Here is an 18,995-nt window from a genome sequence, read left to right as displayed (position 1 = left end):
TGCACTTTGTGCTACAAAAGTATTCAACTCAGCAATATGGGCCGAAGAGCTCTCGCCAGCCATGTCGAAGGAAAAAAACACATTCGCAATTCTGCCGTCAAAATAACAATAAAAAAACCTTATTTTAACTCATGTTGAAATTTTTATATTACATTTAATCATATGCACGTTAATATTTATGGTATGTACTTCATAAGAAAGTCAGGGAATTCTTCTCTTAAATTTCTGGAAAACAGGGAAAAGTCAGGGAATTCTAAGATTCTATTTCTGTAGCAACCATGTTTAGCATTTGTTGGCCCACGCTCTTTCGTTATGTGTAATGCGATGATAGTTACAGTTTAGGCTCACATTCACATTTTGTTTTTCTATTTAAACTTGAAAGGTTTTCATAGCATGACTTATTAATTTTAATTGTTCAGCGTGCTTTTATATACCACATGTTTTAAATAAACGTACTTGCATGAATGGTTTTTGTTTTTATGAATGACTTTACATAACAAACAAAAAATTTCTGCTCTAACCCCTACTGTCAAACTTGATTTTAGTATAAAATGTGCAACGATTATGCGATAAAACACGTTATGCTCCCACCACCTTGAAAATTCTAACAGTGATGCTGTCCTACCTTCTGTTATGGTAAGCATTCTGAGGCCTTTTAAGTTTAGGTTTCGTTTAAGTCATTTTTCCAGATGCTGTCAACAATTAAAAAAGCTATTTACAATTATTGTTTATGCCTTGCTTGAAGGGTTTAAGAAGTACTTATTTTTAAGTTATTTTACATACTGATTAATGCTTAAAAGAAAATGATCATGATGTTTTACAACCCTCACGAACATCACCCAGAATTGTTCACTCGTGCTGTTGGTGGTTTCGGAAACTGAAGATTTTCAAGTTAATACATAATTAGTTCAGGGAATATTTTAACAGCAACAATAGAAGTGTTGTGGCAGCTATCTCAAGTTTGAAGAATGATAGTATGGAACAGAGCTTTGAACTTTTTTGAATTCAAAGCGTGTAGCAACCGTGACAGAGCAAGAGTTTGCAAACTCTTAAGATAACTAGTTGGAGAGGTCTTGAATTGTCACAACTGTAAAAATTGAAACTCTGGAATACTATATACTGCATTGGTACCATTAATTTTGAGCAAGAAATGTGATGGTTGTGAGACTTTTGGTTCAGAACATGGTTGCCTGGATTGCTTTAAGAATTGAGCAATGACTGGCTGCAAAGTTTGAAGGTTCGCAATAATCTGGTTTGAAAACTTTTATGTGGTGAGTCACAGAAGTGGATGTGAGCAAAATTAAAGATTGGTTGCAGTTTGTACAGCCTGAAGTTATTAATATGGAAATTATGAGAATGTTTTTAAACGTGTTGACAAAATAAGAAATTGGCTGGATAGGGAGGAAAGTACTTTGGGAAGGAAAGGCATTGAAGTGTGTGTTATGGTCTATTTGTGGTGAAACTAATGAGGAATACATAGTTGATCTTTCGTGTGTCAGAAACTTCTACGTTTGAAAAAATCACCAGGCTTGTGATTACTCATTCACCTGCCTGGGTCACTACCATAATTTCTTAGAATGGTTTGTAAAACTGGAAAGACTCATGCCATGATCTTACGAACAGATGTGCTGAATATTGTTTTGAAGGGTTTGAGTTGTCTGAAGTGAAATCAATGTGTGTGCCTGCTAACACAAGATTTTTTTACCTTTTGACTACGTTATTGTCCTTAGTGTCAAGAACTAATGACCTTGTCTACTTGTTACTGAGTTCATCAGCTTGAGCATAAACCTTGAACTAAACATTTTGGATGCCATGCAAAATATTTCGATGGTTTTGGAATGCTAGCATTGTTATTGGCGCTAGAGAGGAAGTGTTGGCTTCTGGAGGAAGTGTTGCGGTCAAGTGGAAAGTTGGGGTCAGCTTCAAGAACACTTGCAGTGCCTAAAGAACAAACACCAGGTACAAAGTGCAGTTCCTGCCATAAAGGATGCTACAAGTTTTTTTTAGCTACATTAGATTCGCTGTCAAATGTTGATATTTTTCCTTGTCACCATGAAGTTACAGGGGAACAGGGGTCATGGGGCCTGCAAGCTCATTGTGGTTTCTGCATCGCCTAGTGGAGTACTGAGTGATCCTGTACTTAAAAAAAAAATGTACATTAAGGATATTAAAATAAGTTTGGCAACTGTATGCATAGCAGTATGTTTTGCAAGAGTCACTTCTGTTCTGTTGCAGAGGATTATGACGCATACATCATAGTATCATTTGTGAATGCGACACTGGTGTTGTCTATCGGGGAGACTGTGGAGGAGGTGACGGACTCTGGCTTCCTGGGGACCACTCCGACCCTGTCCTGCTCCGCTCTGGGAGAGGAGGCGTTGATGCAGGTAGCTACCTGTTTAATTCATCTTGGTAATTAATGAATCTTATTGTCAGTTTCTACCAGCTGTGAAGATTATTTTGATAGCTTTAAATGTCTCGGGGTATATTTAAAGTACAGTGAAACCCTGATTATCCGTTTTCCAATGGACCATGAGTAAAAAACGGATAATCCAGGAAATCCTACAATGTGGGAACACACTCTAAAGTTACCAAATGCACAATGTATGTACTATTGCAAAAACTTTCAGTGAATCAGTTAGGTATTTCCATAAACTGATACCAGGAGCACACTGTATATACGCTTTTCATGGGGACAAAGTAAAAAAGTGTAAAAAGCGGGAAAGTGTAAATAAAGGGAAAAGTAAGAAATACGTTAAAAGTTAATTAAAATACAGTCGCATCCTGCAGCGTTCATAACAAATGCGGGCTACATTGCACATACGCATTGCACCACAGTAATAAAATTTTATATAAAAGGGCCGCAAATTGGACATTTACGGTCAATAACGCGCCGTGCGCGGAGAAAGGTCATCGTACTCAATCAGCTGTTAAGGCGCGACGTACCCGCCGGCTGGCTCTCTCTGTTGTCTGAGCTGCGCATGCGCAGTATAACTCACTCAACGCTCCGCCCAGACTCGTGACGTTCCATCAGCAGTCAGCCAATAGATGCGAGCTTAGCAGAAAAAAATATAAGCTCCACCTCCCGTGTACCAGTTTTGTCCAGTTCTAATACCAGTTTATTGGTATACGCACCAGTTTTCTCGCTGCCGTGCAAGTTTACGTTCACCTTTATTTCTTGATACCAATAATTATTTACGATCCCCAGATATAAATGGTTAGTTTAAAAAATATGCGTCAACTGTACAATACTTCCGAAATTATAAAATACGTTTAAAACAGTTACCAAGACTCCGCTCATTTTATCTAGTGAGGTTTATGTCTCGTACCAGTATTTCGGCTAAGTTGTGACATAAATATAGTAACAGAACGTTTATACATTCGTGAGTTTACGTTTTTCCCGAGTACATTTTAGATTGCCTTCTGCTATAATTACTCGGACTTTTACACGCCTAGGCTTAAATTATTATATGTTTAGAAATAAAAGCAACTTTTCATGTTATAAAATATGTTTATTTTGCGATTTAAAATGTTCACTGCCGACTATAAAAGTTACGTTTTTCACAATGTTTTTAGGCCTACTATCGTTGTTACGTGATGTAAATAGCGGGATGGATTAGATTTTTGAGACTTAATTCGCGTGAAAGTATTGTATTGGATTAAATGGGAACCAAACGGGACCTGAAGAATATAGTGCAAATAACGGGAAAATGTAAATAACGGTAACGTAAATAAGGGGTTTCACTACTTCCTTAATTTTTTTAAATGAACAAAATGTGCCATCCACTGGGATGTTTGATGCCCGAACTTGCTGGAACCAAGAAAACAAAACTTTCTCAAGCTCACTGTATTTCGACTGTCTTGCCATTTTCCGTTTTTTTGAAGACTGGCCGAACTGACTTGCTTGTTTCCGAATCTCATTTCTTCTAGCGAAGATAGAATTAAGAGTCGATGGAGGAATACCATAGCGCTTTGCCAAATCAACCCGTTTTTCGCCTGGATTTTTTTCAACTGCATTTATAATTTCTAAACGCTCTTTAATGGTTTAACCTCTTTTGTAGGCCGATACATATCAATGAACCTTTACAAATTTCACACGTGCATTAGAGTTAAATGCGTAAAGCTAATTTACCGTAAACAAAGAAAATCTCGCGCATATACGGCCGGCCACGGAAACGCTAGGATGAACAATTTCGTCTATTCTCGCAGGATTTCACTGCCGCTAAATAGAAACGTGTTTACGTTTGGCTAGTATGTACAGTATATCGACCACGGTTATATTGTTGTGTCGATTATCGCACAAAGCAAGAACTATCGTGCAAGCGTTAGCTTTCGTCTGTTGTTTTATCGAAGTTGGTGAACCTGTTAGCAACAGCATCATGCTCACTTTATTCGTTTTCTTTTAGTAATGGCCGCCATATGTAAATGGTATTGCGTGTCGTGTAGACACGCGTAAACTGGAATATTTCTCGGGAATTTGAATGTGAAATCGTTAAAAAGCCTGTAAAGTTCAACCCGTTAAACCGGGTTAAAAAATATTCGTAAACGATGGAAACGGGATTTTTTTAACATTGTTCTTGCGGGATTTTTTCGGGACCACTGACATTGAACAATAAAACCGGGAAATTCTACAATGCGGGAACGAATAAACGAGGTTTCACTGTATTAAGTTATGAAGTAAGTGTGTGGTTAAAATACTTTTTTTAATGTCAAATATGTGTTTTCCTTTTAAAAACATTTCACCTGTGATGAGGAAATGAATCATTCGCGGTTTCTACCAGAAGACTTAAATGGTCTTGTGATGGTTTAGAATGTCTGAGGTGAAATTAAAGTACCTGTTAGGTGTAGGGGGCGGATGTTAGAATAAATTTGGTTTATACATATTGTTTTTAATTGTGTATCTGCCAACTTTTACAGTTTTCTCTTAATATGTACATAAAATAATCTAGATTATGATTGTATGGAAATTTTAAATATTTTACACTCTTCATGCTTACAATTCACTTGAAGCATTTTTTACTAGTAATGAATTTTTTTTTATTGTTTTGTGTCCGTTACAATGTTGCTGCTCATCTTGACACATTTTGCCACTTAAACAAAAAGCAAAAAGTATCGAACGGATCTATATCAAGCTGACCAACTGGACAGCAGATGTTTAATTCCTTTTTACTTTCCTATTTGTGAAACAGAGAGGGAAATTTATTCACATTGTCTAGTTCTGTTGCGGGAATGGTGGCATGTGGTGGTCAATTTAAATGTTCTGTACATGTTCAGCAGTTAATTCTTGTGCATGAAATTATTTAAATAGTATGTTTTTGCTTTCATAGTGTCCATGAACAGGAAAAAAACAATGGACAGGTATTAGGTCGGCGAATTCAGAACCATTTCCATGTTACACCAAGTGTGAACAAGACTCGAACCATGCATTTTGCAAATTTCACCTGTGATGAGGAAATCTAATCATTCGCGGTTTCTACCAGAAGACTTTATTGTTCTTGTGATGGCTTCGAATGTCTGAGGTGAAATTTAAGTTTAGCGAAGTTATCTCAAATAATTCAGTTGTGATGTTAAGTATTTTTAATTAGTGATAGGTCGAGTCACCCTATTTCAGCATCGAGTCGAGTTCGAGTTAAACAAAGAAATTTATCTTCGAGTCGAGCTCGAGTCGAACTCATAGAAATTTGTCTTCGAGTTGAACTCGAGCCAAACTCATGGAAATTTGTCGAGGTTCAAGTGGCAGAATGATGAGCGAAATAAATATAAGTTAAATATTTCTCAATATAATATAATTATTGAAGGTTGCACTACACATTTTGATTTTTGTCTTTTTTTTATCTTCATACTGACACTTCAGTAACAATGCACATCCAAGTGACGAATCAGACTTGAAGTTGTTGATGACGGAGTGTTGTAAATTTTTTTGCAGCACTTGAATCTAGCTGTCTGATCAATTTTTTCAAAAAATTCCCAAATCTCTGCTCTTGATTTCTGTTCGTCACTTTGTGACGTCCCAAGCCGTACAAACATATCCATTCCACTAATACTAAACGGTTTATGATTAATACGACGCTGGCGACGCAAACATACCTTACTTTCAAGTTTAAACATAAACATCAACAGCCTCAATTTTCCGTTCGGCCATGGAAAACTGGTTGGAGATTTCAATTATTGTTGATATCGATTTGTCAAAATGGCAACATTCCCTGGCTGTAAGATGACTTACGTAGGCCATTGGCCCAGAGTTAAAATGGCGGCTATCTAGTGTTTAGTAGTAAATATTATTTACTTCCAAAGCTGCCCAAATATTAACGATGTTCGCGGTCTTGTTCATGACTGAATCTAGAGAACATTTTTTAATTCCGTTATAGTTAAATAAAGGTATTTTGTTGGAATTAGACATATTAAGTGCATATTGAATGATGGGATGCACTGTTTGCGGTTATACACGATCGAAAATAAATAATATTCCGAACTTATTTTCAAGGTTTTCAGTTTTGGATCAGAGGTTTTCCACTAGGTAGGCCTAAATAATACATTTTATTTTATTTTAAAGTCCATGGTTTCAGATAAGTACCTTCACGATTGGAAATTGTGCAACATTATGGTCGAGCCAAAAACTAAACTTTGACGAGACTCGAGGACACGATCATAATCAACTCGGTTTTCGAGTCGAGTTTAGTTTCGCCGGCTCGACTCGACTCGCTCGATTTTTCGAGTCTCGACCCATCACTATTTTTAATTTTATCTCTTGAACAACACATTTTCCATTTAATGGTTCGCAAAGGGATTTCCACCAGAAAATAGCATATTAAGTTCTAAATAGATACAACTTGTGTCAGAATTACTAATGTTTCAGTGTGTTGCACAATTCTGTCAGTACCAAAAATACAATCACAGATATATATTTTTTAAATGGTTAATCTAAAAATTTGTTTACTTATTCTGAAACTTTTATTCTAAAATATAATTGCATGATCTGTTAGCTCAATGTTTGAAGATCCCGACTGCTGAGTCTAAATTACTCAAATTCATGTGAACAAGCAAATTCAACATTCTGATTCAACATTTAAGATTAGCTTTTCTCATTTGGTTGAATAGTAAGTTGAATCAGTTGGCAACATTAGTAGCAAAATGATTTGATTGAACCAAGAAGTTAACATATTACAAATTCATTAGCATTAGACATGAATTTTATTTAGCTTGGATATCAGGCCAGTGAAACCTTTAATAATCAAACAGTATTTTTAGCATTGTGATATTGAACAGAACTATTCAACGATCCTGAAGAACAATCTATGTATCGTGCAGCTTCCAGCAACAGTACTAGTCATGAACCACGTTCCTGTCCTGGTTCCTGGGTTTTTCATTTGTTGATTTGACGAACTGGGTCCGAAGTTGGATTCAGCTTTAGATGGCTCTCAGGATGGTCACTGGAAGCTTTGAATATATATACTGTATAGAAGTCGCGAGTGGATAGGGTTTTACTCTACGTTTTTCAGAATCGTATGATGAGCAGCTTGGGAACTTCACCGCTGCAGTGCGCTGTCGTAACGCCCTGTATCGTCTTAGTTATTTACACGTTAGAGCACAGCGCTGTCGCCTGCTGTCATACCCCGCACCCCTCATCCATCATTCACTGCAGCTCAACGTCGTTCAACGGGAGGGGGAAGGGATGTTTGAAGAGTTCGACACTTGTCCTCTTGGGACCACCACAAGTTGATGCCCTAGAGATGGTGGCGATTGCGGCGGTGAATTAACCAACTACCTCAAAACCGTATTAGAAATTTTAACCTGGGCTGGCGACTTCTATACAGTATATATATTCAAAGCTGGAAGTCACTTCCTTAGATCCTTCCCTTGGTCAACGCAGTGGACTTTCTTAACTAATTTGCTAAACACCACCACTAATCTTAATGTTCTAGTTTTATGTCAGTTCACTTGTAGGATAGTAGTTTTTATTGTATCTTATAAACTATAGAATATAAGCAATATTCTGTTTGTTTTTTTACTAATTTATGAAATGTTCTATTATCTTATTACAATCCACGATATATATTTAAATTATTTGTGAATTTTAATGGAATTCTTCACTTATTCTTATATCATTTATCAGAATTAATTAAATCAATATATACTTCTGACTGAGAGGATGGTTTTTTATAAACTGATTTAGTTCTGAAACCTTTGTTGATTTCACATCATAACACATAGGTATCAGAAATTTAGTTTATTGCACCACTTTCTATTCAGTCATTAATTAACTATCAAAAAAACTAAATTAAACACTTGTAAGCATAAAGCATTTTTCAGAATTTTTCATACATCATGGAGAACACATGAATATATAGTAATTATTACAAGTAAAATTGTTTTGAAAAATTCAGCTTTTAAAATATTTTAACAAATGCATACATTAAACGATTGTGTTTTCGAATAATGCTGGACTTATTGAATCTTATATCAGCATTACTGATTGAAACATTGTGTATGATTTATAAAAAAATTTTGTTTTTTAAATCCTACTGGTGGTGTTCTTGCCAAGTTGGCAGGTATGTTATTCTATCTATATTATCAAAATAAATTTCACTAGTGATAACAGACATTTGGTATTCCTACCAGAAGACTCTTTTGATGGCTTCTATTGTCTAAGGTGATATTAGTATGTAGTAAGGGGCAGATGGTTGTATAAATTTTGTTTCTTTAGATGGTAATTATAACTATATTTTCCAATTAAATAAATTTCACCAGTGATGATGAAACTTAACATTCGCGGTTTCTACCAGAAGACAGAATGTTCTTGTGATGGTTTCGAATGTCTGAGGTGAAATTAGTTTCAAGGTATGAATTCAGTTCGTGTGTGAGGAGGGTGGGGGTTAGAATAAATTTGGTTTCTTTAGATGGTTATTCACTGTATATGAAAATTAAATAATTTTCATAAGTGATGAGATCAAACATTCGCTGTTTCTACCAACAGACTTGAATGGACTTGTGATGGCTTTGAATGTGAGATGAAATTAAAGTAGGCATTAATTTTTGGTGTAGATTGTGTGTGGTAAGAATAAATTTTTTTGTAGTAATAATTAGAACTTTAGTTACAAATTAAAAAAAATTCACCTGTGATGAGGAAATCTAATCATTCGCGGTTTCTACCAGAAGACTATTGTTCTTGTGATGGCTTCGAATGTCTGAGGTGAAATTTAAGTTTCAAGTTTTGAAGTTGCCAAACATTTTTGTAGATGGACTTTTATGTGTGAATTTGGTTTGTGAAAACCTATTATTTGTATGAAAAATATTATGTTGAAACTTTCCTCCCTAAAGAGTTAGAAACTTTCACTGTTCTCACATTTTAATGCCTGAACATGGGTTGGAGTTCTTACTGTTAATTAAAAAGTCATAATATTTTTAAAAAAATTTACATGGGTCACTTAAATATCACACATTTTTCTATTAACTTAAAGAATATCCATTTGTATTCCTTTTTAAACCTTAAGAGGCTGATATTTTCATTCCTTAAAACAGCTCATGAAAACAGATTGCCTGTTTCTTGCATCAAAAAAAAAAACAAGTAGACTTAAACAGAAAGAAAAGCAAAATTAAGTAAATATACGTAACAATCCATAGAAACATTGTGTCTTAAACGTCATTTGTGTAATATATTGCAGTGAAATCCTTTTCTGTATGCATTTTTTTATCGTTGGAAAAAATGTTTTCCATATTTGGTTGAAAGATAATAAACATACAATGAAAAAGAATATGGCAACAGTAAGGTTGTGTTCCATTACTTCTGACAGCCTAAAATTGTGATTTAAAATAAATAGCTGAAGAAACGCATACTAAATATTTTTCATAAATGCAACGTTAACCTCAATTATTGTATGTTACACTTTTTGCAGGGCAAAATTTTAGTATTCAGTTTTTAGTAACGTGCCACATCTGCATCTCACGTTCCAAAAGCTATCAAACAACTGCGGCAGCAAAACTAAGTGAAAGTGATTCTGCTGCAGAAGAAAAATAAATGTATTAATTTTTTGGATGGCAGGACATCCGTAAGTGGGGTTTGGAATAATTTTGTGGTGGGTCTCTGTTCATGTTAGTGCTAGTATTACCTTAAAATATAGACCGAAAATGATTTATTCATTGCCAATTTGGTGTCTTGTGTTTATAAGTGCTCTTATACATTTTAAAAATTAACACTGCAATGTTCTCATGTGTTCATCTTGAATTTAAGCAAGACATAGTAATTTAGGCATTATTCACATACATTTACAGCTGTGATAGTGCACTCTGTTTTGTACTAAATAGGGATGGGGCGAATCCTGATTTCCTCGAATCCGAATCCTAACTCAAATCCTCGACTGGAATTGCTGAATCTCGAACCCAAACCCGAATCTTTTAACAGATGATGTCCACATATCTAATGTAAGTGAGATGTATTCTGCTTGCACTAAAGTCCCTTGACCTTATCACATGTAGTTTGGTACATTTCTGGTATAAGTGTATATAAAGACAAAAAAAATTTCTTGAGAAATTTCAGTTTTAGTACAGATTAGCGGTTAGAATTTTTTCTATAAATAAGCTATAGGTCTGCGAGCCTAAGAATTTTACTTCGAGCCGAGCTCGAGCTTTTGTGGTACAGTTACACTTTTGGGAAATTATTTTTATCTTAAACTTAGTATAATGTTGAAAAAAGTATTAAAATGAAGTGGGCTTATTAATTTTAGGTAACTATTTACTGAGTGTGTTTACATTTTGCACTGCTAGAAAAAAACAAACATTTTTTTTATTGAATCTTACCTGTTTCCATTGGTTCATAAGTAACTGATATCATCCAACTAACATAACCAAGTATATGTTTGTGTAAATGTAACATATCTTTGGAAAAATTTCATCCTTGTCAATTTTTCTGGAGTGCTTACTGAGCTTCAACAAACTTAGCACCAAAAATAATGTTGTTTGAAAAGTACATTCACATTGTTTCATTTCCACTTTTCAGCACAATAATTCTGAGAGATTGTCACAGAGTATTAAATTCTGTTCTTTAATCTATCATGCTGAACAATAATTTGTTCTGCACGTTCAGGAGTTAAATTAGCTCTACGATTGGAGAAAGTGTGTTTCCAGCAGAAGAGAAGCGTCTCTCGCTGGCAACCTGCTTGGCTGGAATGCTTTAGTAAAATTGCTTAACCTCAAAATTAGTGTCATAAATATCTGTAACTGGTCATTAAAGTTTAATCAATTGAAAGTAATAAAAATAAAAGCATTTTACTTCATTCAATTTACACTTGCAAAAAAAACATACACAATAAACCTACATGGAAATTAAAGTCTTTTTCAATATCCTGAAGTCTGAAATATGTTTACTCGTCATTAATTGTAGAGCTGTATTGAAGAAGCGTATTTTGCCAATATTTAGTTGAATCGGCATTTCTGCCGACTTCCGATACAGTACGAGTGTTAATTTTCGGCCGATATTACTAAAAAAACGAAAGAGACTGCCATAACCTAAAAATCCACAAGTACCCTTTTCTTTTTTCGTAGTAGAACTGCATTCTTTCAGTTCGCATTATTTCTTAGCAACATGTGCCAACCGTACATATCAAAGTTTAACATCCTTTTTTTTTTTCAACAATGTTCTTTAATTTAATATGTCATAAATAAATAATACATTACTATCACAGTAAATATACATTTCGGTTGTTACGGTAACTATAGTGCAAATATGGTAGCTATCATGGTTCTGTAGTAATTATGGTATTCTACAAAGAATCTTTAGTTCTTTTTATGGTAATAATCTTAAAATAACTATTGGGTTTGTACTGTAGCTATGGTACATCATCCATATTTCTTCGTATGTTGTTCATTTGTCTTTTCTTTATATTTACGTGCGCCATTATTTAAGTCAGGAAGTTTCAGAAAAAAACGGACTTTATATCACACATTTAATGGCGTAAATGATGAGACCTCGGGCAATTTAAACGCTTTATACGGAAAAACCTACCATGCGGGACCTCGTAGGCGAGTTTTACTGTATTTTTTTTTCCGTAAATAGTAAAAAACCGAATCCTTTGACGAATCCTATATCAGACCCGCCGAAGCTTCGAATCCCTAGGATTCGGTGGATATTGGATTCGGTCGCCCCATCCCTAGTACTAAAGAATAATTAGTGCAAATATACATCGCATCCATTTGTCGCCTGTCCATTCTTCAATCAGGTGGCATGCAGCCAATTAGATAGCATTATAAATTTAGTTGGTCTGTTTTAAAAAAATTTAACTTTTGATAAGTTGATGAAATTTTTTTACCTCACAAAGTTAGAAGGTTTTTTTATTTCTTTCATTTAACTGCTTCCATCAACATACCTGCCAGCTATTTCTGTTACCTCTTAATTTGTTTTCGGAAAATAGTCCCGTGGATGTATTAAGATTAATACAGTGCTCTCTTTGGAAATGATTCAATAAGTTTGGCTCATGGACATGTACACTACCAGCATAAAATTAGGAAGAGGGAAAATTAACATTTTCCAGCTTGATGTTACGGGAAAACCACATTCCCACTTTTTTGGGAATAACTGGGATTACACGGTTCTAGATTTAAGGTTGACAAAATTCTTTGATGTCATTATTCTAAATGCTTTTTATTGTTTAAGTAAACAGGTGTGCAGCATGTTTTTAAGATGGTGTATTTACAAATAATTGCTTTTTTTTTTGCGTGCAGATCTATCCCGATGGGATCAGACACATTCGTGCAGACAAGCGTATAAACGAGTGGAAGACTCCGGGCAAGAAGATGATTGTGAAGTGTGCTGTGAACCAGCGCCAGGTGGTGATTGCTCTGACGGGAGGCGAGCTGGTCTATTTTGAAATGGATCCCGTGAGTGTCCTCACAACAGTAACTAGTCTACCTTTCTCTGTTTTTATACATTTTTTTTTTTGTAAAATTAATTGTATTGGGTCAGTTTTAAAATGAATAGAATAGAAGCAACACTCAGCAGGTGTCGAAAAACTGCTGTTCTTTCATTTCCTATAAAACAGACCAGATATTGCTGCTGTCCCTGCTGCTTGTAGCTATACTTGGTTTATTGTAGGCTGCATGGCACATCTGTTCATTTCTAGGGCTTCTTTACTTCATTCACTCGCAAGTCTTTTTGCATATTTATTCAGTAAACTGCTTTGAATCTAGAATCATAATGGTAGTTCATTCTTATTATATTCTGAGAATCTCAATACAACATGCTGAACCAGTCCCACTTATATCAATGCTTCTTTAAAACACACTAATCATCAAAATTGGAATCACCTTGTATAATGTTGGAAGTCTATGTACATTTCTTTAGTTCTTTCATAGATTTGCTGATGTAGTTCAATCCTTGGCCAATTGTCAATCCCTTCCATTTTCTACAAAGTGGACCATGACATGTTGCTTCTGTTCAAGCAATTTTGAAAGTATAAGGTGTTCACTATACCATCTGGTGTCATATCATCTGAATTAGTTCATGATCTGTAAAACCTCCTTGTTTATGTTTGGAGTACCACATTGCTGATCAATTTTTAAAAGTGAATTAGCGTAAGAGTGCAGAATAAGGGTCGGGAAAAAAATTGGAAAAGTTAGGGAATTTCATATGAGATTTGGTGTGGCCACCCCTAGAGATCACTACCCACTGTAGTAAACATGCATATCTGTCGGGTAGCCTTAGGGATATTCCAACAATATTTCCTGTTTTTTTTAGTTTTACAAACAAACCAAATAATTACAAAAGAAAACTGTAGAATGAATTTAGTACATGTGTTCACATTGAAGTTTGTTAGTTCTAGTTGCCCTGTAGTTTTGACGAACTTTTCAACTGTAACATATTCTAACTTGGCCGTTACTGTTTTAAATCTCACAAGATGGTGTGATAATATTTTTAAAATTGTATTTTCTGATTATTAACCCTTTAAGTACTGATTATGGCATGTGACAAAAACATGTATTAGGCTAAATTTGGTAACAAAAAATTTAAAAAAAAAATTATTTTTTTTGGAATTTGCTAATTTTATACAAAAATTAATTTACTGTTGAAATTTATTTACTGTCTTTGATTTTAAAACTTTGAGAGTGTGTGATATTTCTTAAAACATGGTATCAGACACAGGGGAACAGCACATTGTTCACACAGGTATCGCGTCTCCTTTCGTTTTGTGTTTGTGAGCAAACTCTGCATGGCTTGCTAGGGTGCATTTTCTTTTCAGTAGGTGGTATTGTTTCTAGAAAATGCTGCCCCAAAAGTCTTGTCGGTGCTTCTCGCAGTGATGGCCTACCTCGCTTTGTCCTCAGATGGTTTTGCATACTTCTCCAAGAGTTCTGAGACAACTTTGAGTTGAACGTCTGCCAGACTTATTTTGTTTCCTGTTTTCATTTTGTAAAGTGCATATGCATTCAACAATGCAAAGTCTACAAATTGAAAAAAAAAATTTTTTTGTACCATTTTGTACTTTTTCTCACTGACTGGACAGAACTAAGCAACATCCTGAAGTACCTAGCATAACTAAAAGGGTGATGTTTGTGCTTTGACCTGTATAAATATTGAAGTCTATGATGAACCCTGTTAAAAATTTTATGCAGAATCTATGTCTTACTGGGAATGTACTGTTGAAATGATAGTTGACCTTTGTAAAGTACAAGTTCTTTTTCAATTACCAGGTTCTGAAATGGGTAATAAACCTCACGCATATTTCTTTTCAAGTCATTGATAACCATCTGAATTTTATAGTCTCTCTCCAACTGGCTGCAGTTCATTGAAACAAAAATGCAAATATCTCAGTAACAGAATATACCTGTCACGAGATAGTGTTACCAAATATTGGTGTGTGTATGAGAGGATCAGTGGATCAGTACTCTTTTATGGAGTTTTTTTCTGTCTTGTGAATAGGAACGTAACTTCAAGAAAAACATACATTTCCTCAAAGTCTGTATCAGTCCATGGCTTTTGTTTGCTAGTTCCTGGATCACCGATATTCTGAATGTTTTCCATTGCATACCGGTTAGTTTCCGCAGCTATTTAACCTAACATATCTGGGGAAAAAAAGAATTCAAAGAATTCCCGATAGAATGTATTTTCAGTAACATTGTCATCCAAAATTCCAGACATTTTATTATCGAAAGCATGTACAGTGGGCACAAAGTTACCTTCTTTCCATGTAAATACATTATTTTCCATAGGTCTGCCTGCAGGCCTACCTGTAGGCCTGCTTTTCCAGCCGCCCAATCCTCCAATTTTGATTCAGCATCTGTTTCTTCCGAAAATGTCTTGCTACATTCACTTTCTTCATTTACACAAATTTCTTCGCCGAGATTTTTTTTTGGCGGCAGTGGCCTACGTGACATGTGTGGAATTACAAGTCTTTCCCACGGGAAAATGTTTTTATAGCTGTAAAATAAGTATAACTTACACTATAACATGTTTCGTCAACTATGGAATATTCCACAACAGCAACAATAATATAATTACTCCACTGTGTTTATTTACCAACACACCACGGTCGGGATCCAAACAATAGCCATAGATAAACATGTGTAGAGAAGATGTAAATAACGGAAACAATGTTCCGGTATTTGTATTCTAGGGCCAAACCATAGATGACATCATAAAAGATGTATAGCACACTTTACTTCGTTATACGAATAAATTCGAGACCCGTCATGTTGACATGAACTTTGTTCCGGAAAATTCTCGGGGCCCGATTTTCGGCCATAGTAAAAAAAGTACGAATATTTTCGGGATCCGTCCTTAAAAGGTTAATAATCAAAAATTAAATAATTAAAAGTAGTGGATGCTGGTTTGGCTTACTATATGTAATCTTACAATTTATTTAATGTTACACCCAAACTATTTGTGTAGTTTACTTTTCTTTAGTGGTATGTTGTTATATCTTATTTTTTATGTTGTGTATATCATGCATGCTAACGTTATAAGGAAATGGATGCTAGGGTTGTATTCATGTCTAGTAAAGTACAGAACAAGAAATTTAGGTTTTGAAAAGCATTGCATTGGAGTACAGTACAACCCTGTTATAACATTCTCCAAGGGACCAACATAAAAAAATGTTATAAGCAGGAAATCATCTTCACTTTGTAAAAATTACGCATGGATTGATTAAATTAAAAAGTATAGGTAAAACAACACAAAATACAGGAGTATTACACTAAGTACAGCAATAGAGTGGAAAATTGGTTAATTTTATTTATAGATAATACCTAATAATATGCTAAAGAAAAAAAAATGTTTTGTACGATACAGTTCAGAGTCGAAACAGAAATATTCAACTCTTTTGCAATCACAACACGCGTTTTGTTGGGGTTCCTGTCCACTTGGTTAATAAACTGAATTTTTTCAGCTACAGAATATATTTTCGCTTATATTTATCGGCCATCATAACAGTACAAAAACCTGAATAAAATTTCAATACGGCGTATTTTAATTAAATGCGACCGTGACTACAATAAGTAACTAAAAACCAAATAAAGGTTAACCACAAACAAAAGCCGTCAATATATCCATAGAACAGTTAACCACCTCAAGGTGTTAAACCTTTGAAACAAAAACCAGCACCATAGACTATAGTAGCACTGTTTCCGACCATGTATCAGTGCACAAAATGTGCATCATACGTATAAAGGAACAAGTCATAGGCTAACAAGCGCGAACAGGACGCCATATTGATAGTCGATCCGGTGCAAGTTGTGGAGTGCGTGTGTACCACGTCTATGGTGAACTACTCAAATGTAAACATCTGATGTTTGTATATGCGTGCTGTATTTTCTAGCTATGGTTTCGCTCTAAATTATGACTTTGAAGGAAGGGATACTGCAAATTGTGGCAGTTATCAAAGCAAATTTGAACGTTAAAGGCGGGAATGTAGAAATTTTAATATTGTTACAGGCGGGAAATTAAAGCATTGTGATAAATGGAGAAATGACGGGACCATGAAATTATGGTGTTATAGGCGGGAAAATGTTAAAAACGGGAATGTTATAACCGGGTTGTACTGTATTTACAACTTCCGACTCTAATTTTGAGTACTTGCAGTTGTCAAATCAAAATTTAAACCACTGAAAGGTCTGGGTTATTCATTCTGATAGGGCAGTTTTGAGTTTGTTTGTGTTTATTCCAGACAGGCCAATTGAACGAGTACACGGAGCGGAAAGAGATGCCGTCTGAAGCTGTGTGTATGGCACTGGCGAATGTTCCTGCAGGCGAGCAGAGGTCCAGGTTTCTGGCAGTGGGGCTTGCTGATAACACAGTCCGCATCATCTCTCTTGATCCTGCTGTAAGTTACCTAGACACTCAATCATCTATCATTGCCTTGAAGTTGGGACAAACATGAGTGGCTGGTAGAGCAGCCGGTGAAGTACCATATCAGTAGTTGTAATGTCTTGCAGCTGCAGGACAAAGAACTTATTTTTTAATTGAAAACAATATAACTAGTGATTGGTCAAATCACAATTATCTCAAATATAAAGTTTGGCTTCAAGGATGGAGAATTAAATGATCTGCAAAGTAATGGAAGAAAAAAAGTTTAACCAACATCAAGTGCTTCTTTGTAATACCGTATTGGCCCGAATATAAGGCGACCTGCAGTTTCAGGAGGCCAAACAAATGTAAAAATAATTTTTGGTAGAAATTAATGTGAAAATTCATTAGACATACATTTTGTGTTGATAAATCGTTTTTGCATTTATGTATAACAATTAATTTATATTTATCACATTACTTATTTAAAATAAGTTTGAATGGCCTACCCTAAAAGTCAAAAGAAAACAATTAGAAAATATTTACATTTTTAAGTATTACATTAGAAATTTTTTCGTATGTTTACTCTAATGAAGCTGCATAATTGTCATCTTCAGAGCTGTTTATTTGTCTAGAGCTCGTTCCCCGCCGTTCCACTGATGTGTGATTGTGTGATTGTTCATTTTTCACAGTTTACTGTATCTACGAATTTAAAATTTTTACAATGGCTATTAATCACTCTTAAAATACAGCATTTAACTTTCCGTTTGACTTAAGCTACGTATTACCACAGAACAAGGTGTATTACTATTTAGTAGTGTGTTAAACGTAAAAAAAGCAAACAAAGAATGCATCTTGCCGGAACAAAACAAGTGGCTAGCTGACATGATGAAGCATACGGCCATGAATAACTCGGTTACGTGACCGCGTATATTTGTCCATATTACTCTCTGACAGAGAGAGAGTCTGTTCTATGAATTTGAAAGAATAATCTATTATAATTATGAAAGGTTTTTACATAAATAAAGAGTGGATTATTAAAATAGCTTTTGAAGCAACGTACCAAATTCCTGTTAATATGGCGTCTTCGAGCGTGTTCGGCAATGTTCGTTTTACAACAAAGAAATATTGTGGAAAGACAGTTGGCAGCCGTGAATTTCCAAACATTACATCCGAAATGTTTGTAAACGTAAACAATCATTCTGAAAATAACTGTGATATTTTAGTACAAATTGTTAAACAATGTTTTTACTGTAGCTTTCAGCTTGGAACTAATGTTTGCGGTTCTGACGTCTTGGGTGCGAAAATAAGGCGACTTCCAATTTTTGCATCTTTCGTTTATGTAAAAATGGTCGCCTTATATTCGGACCAATACGGTACTTGTTGGTTAGCGAGGTTGTTAGCTACATTTTTAAATTGATTGTTCCTAATGTATTTACAGTATTTCAGATGTAGCTAACCTATACAGTAGAACCTTGATTACCTGGAGGGAAGTTCAGCACGGATAATCTAATTCAAATGTACTTTAGTTTTACAACACAGCAAAATTTTGTAATTTATATAAAACAAATGTACAAGTATTGCTGACACATTATTGATTTTTAAAAGTAAGTATTAATGTAATATTATTTGTGATCTAATAAAAGACAGGTTTACTTCTTTCTAATCCCTTTCCTAATGATTAGTGATGTGCGAGTCTCGGCATCATCGAGAACGAGTCGAGACA

The 18,995-nt window shown here is 34.9% G+C and overlaps 1 protein-coding gene across 2 annotated transcripts in view; it reads left to right on the top strand.

The window, feature by feature from the left end:
• LOC134538461 (splicing factor 3B subunit 3) overlaps positions 1 to 18,995 on the top strand; it is a 143,526-nt gene that overhangs the window by 74,306 nt on the left and 50,225 nt on the right. For both annotated transcript variants that reach the window (XM_063379791.1, XM_063379792.1), the window contains 3 exons: positions 2,236 to 2,387; positions 12,715 to 12,870; positions 17,151 to 17,306. In XM_063379791.1, the coding sequence (XP_063235861.1) occupies positions 2,236 to 2,387; positions 12,715 to 12,870; positions 17,151 to 17,306 (464 nt within the window). The remainder of the gene's footprint in view (positions 1 to 2,235; positions 2,388 to 12,714; positions 12,871 to 17,150; positions 17,307 to 18,995) is intronic.

This window comes from Bacillus rossius, chromosome 13 (genome assembly GCF_032445375.1).
Source record: "Bacillus rossius redtenbacheri isolate Brsri chromosome 13, Brsri_v3, whole genome shotgun sequence".
NCBI lineage: Eukaryota > Metazoa > Arthropoda > Insecta > Phasmatodea > Bacillidae > Bacillus > Bacillus rossius.
Note: the sequence above shows the minus strand (reverse complement) of the source record. Positions and strands in the feature narration are given on the sequence as shown.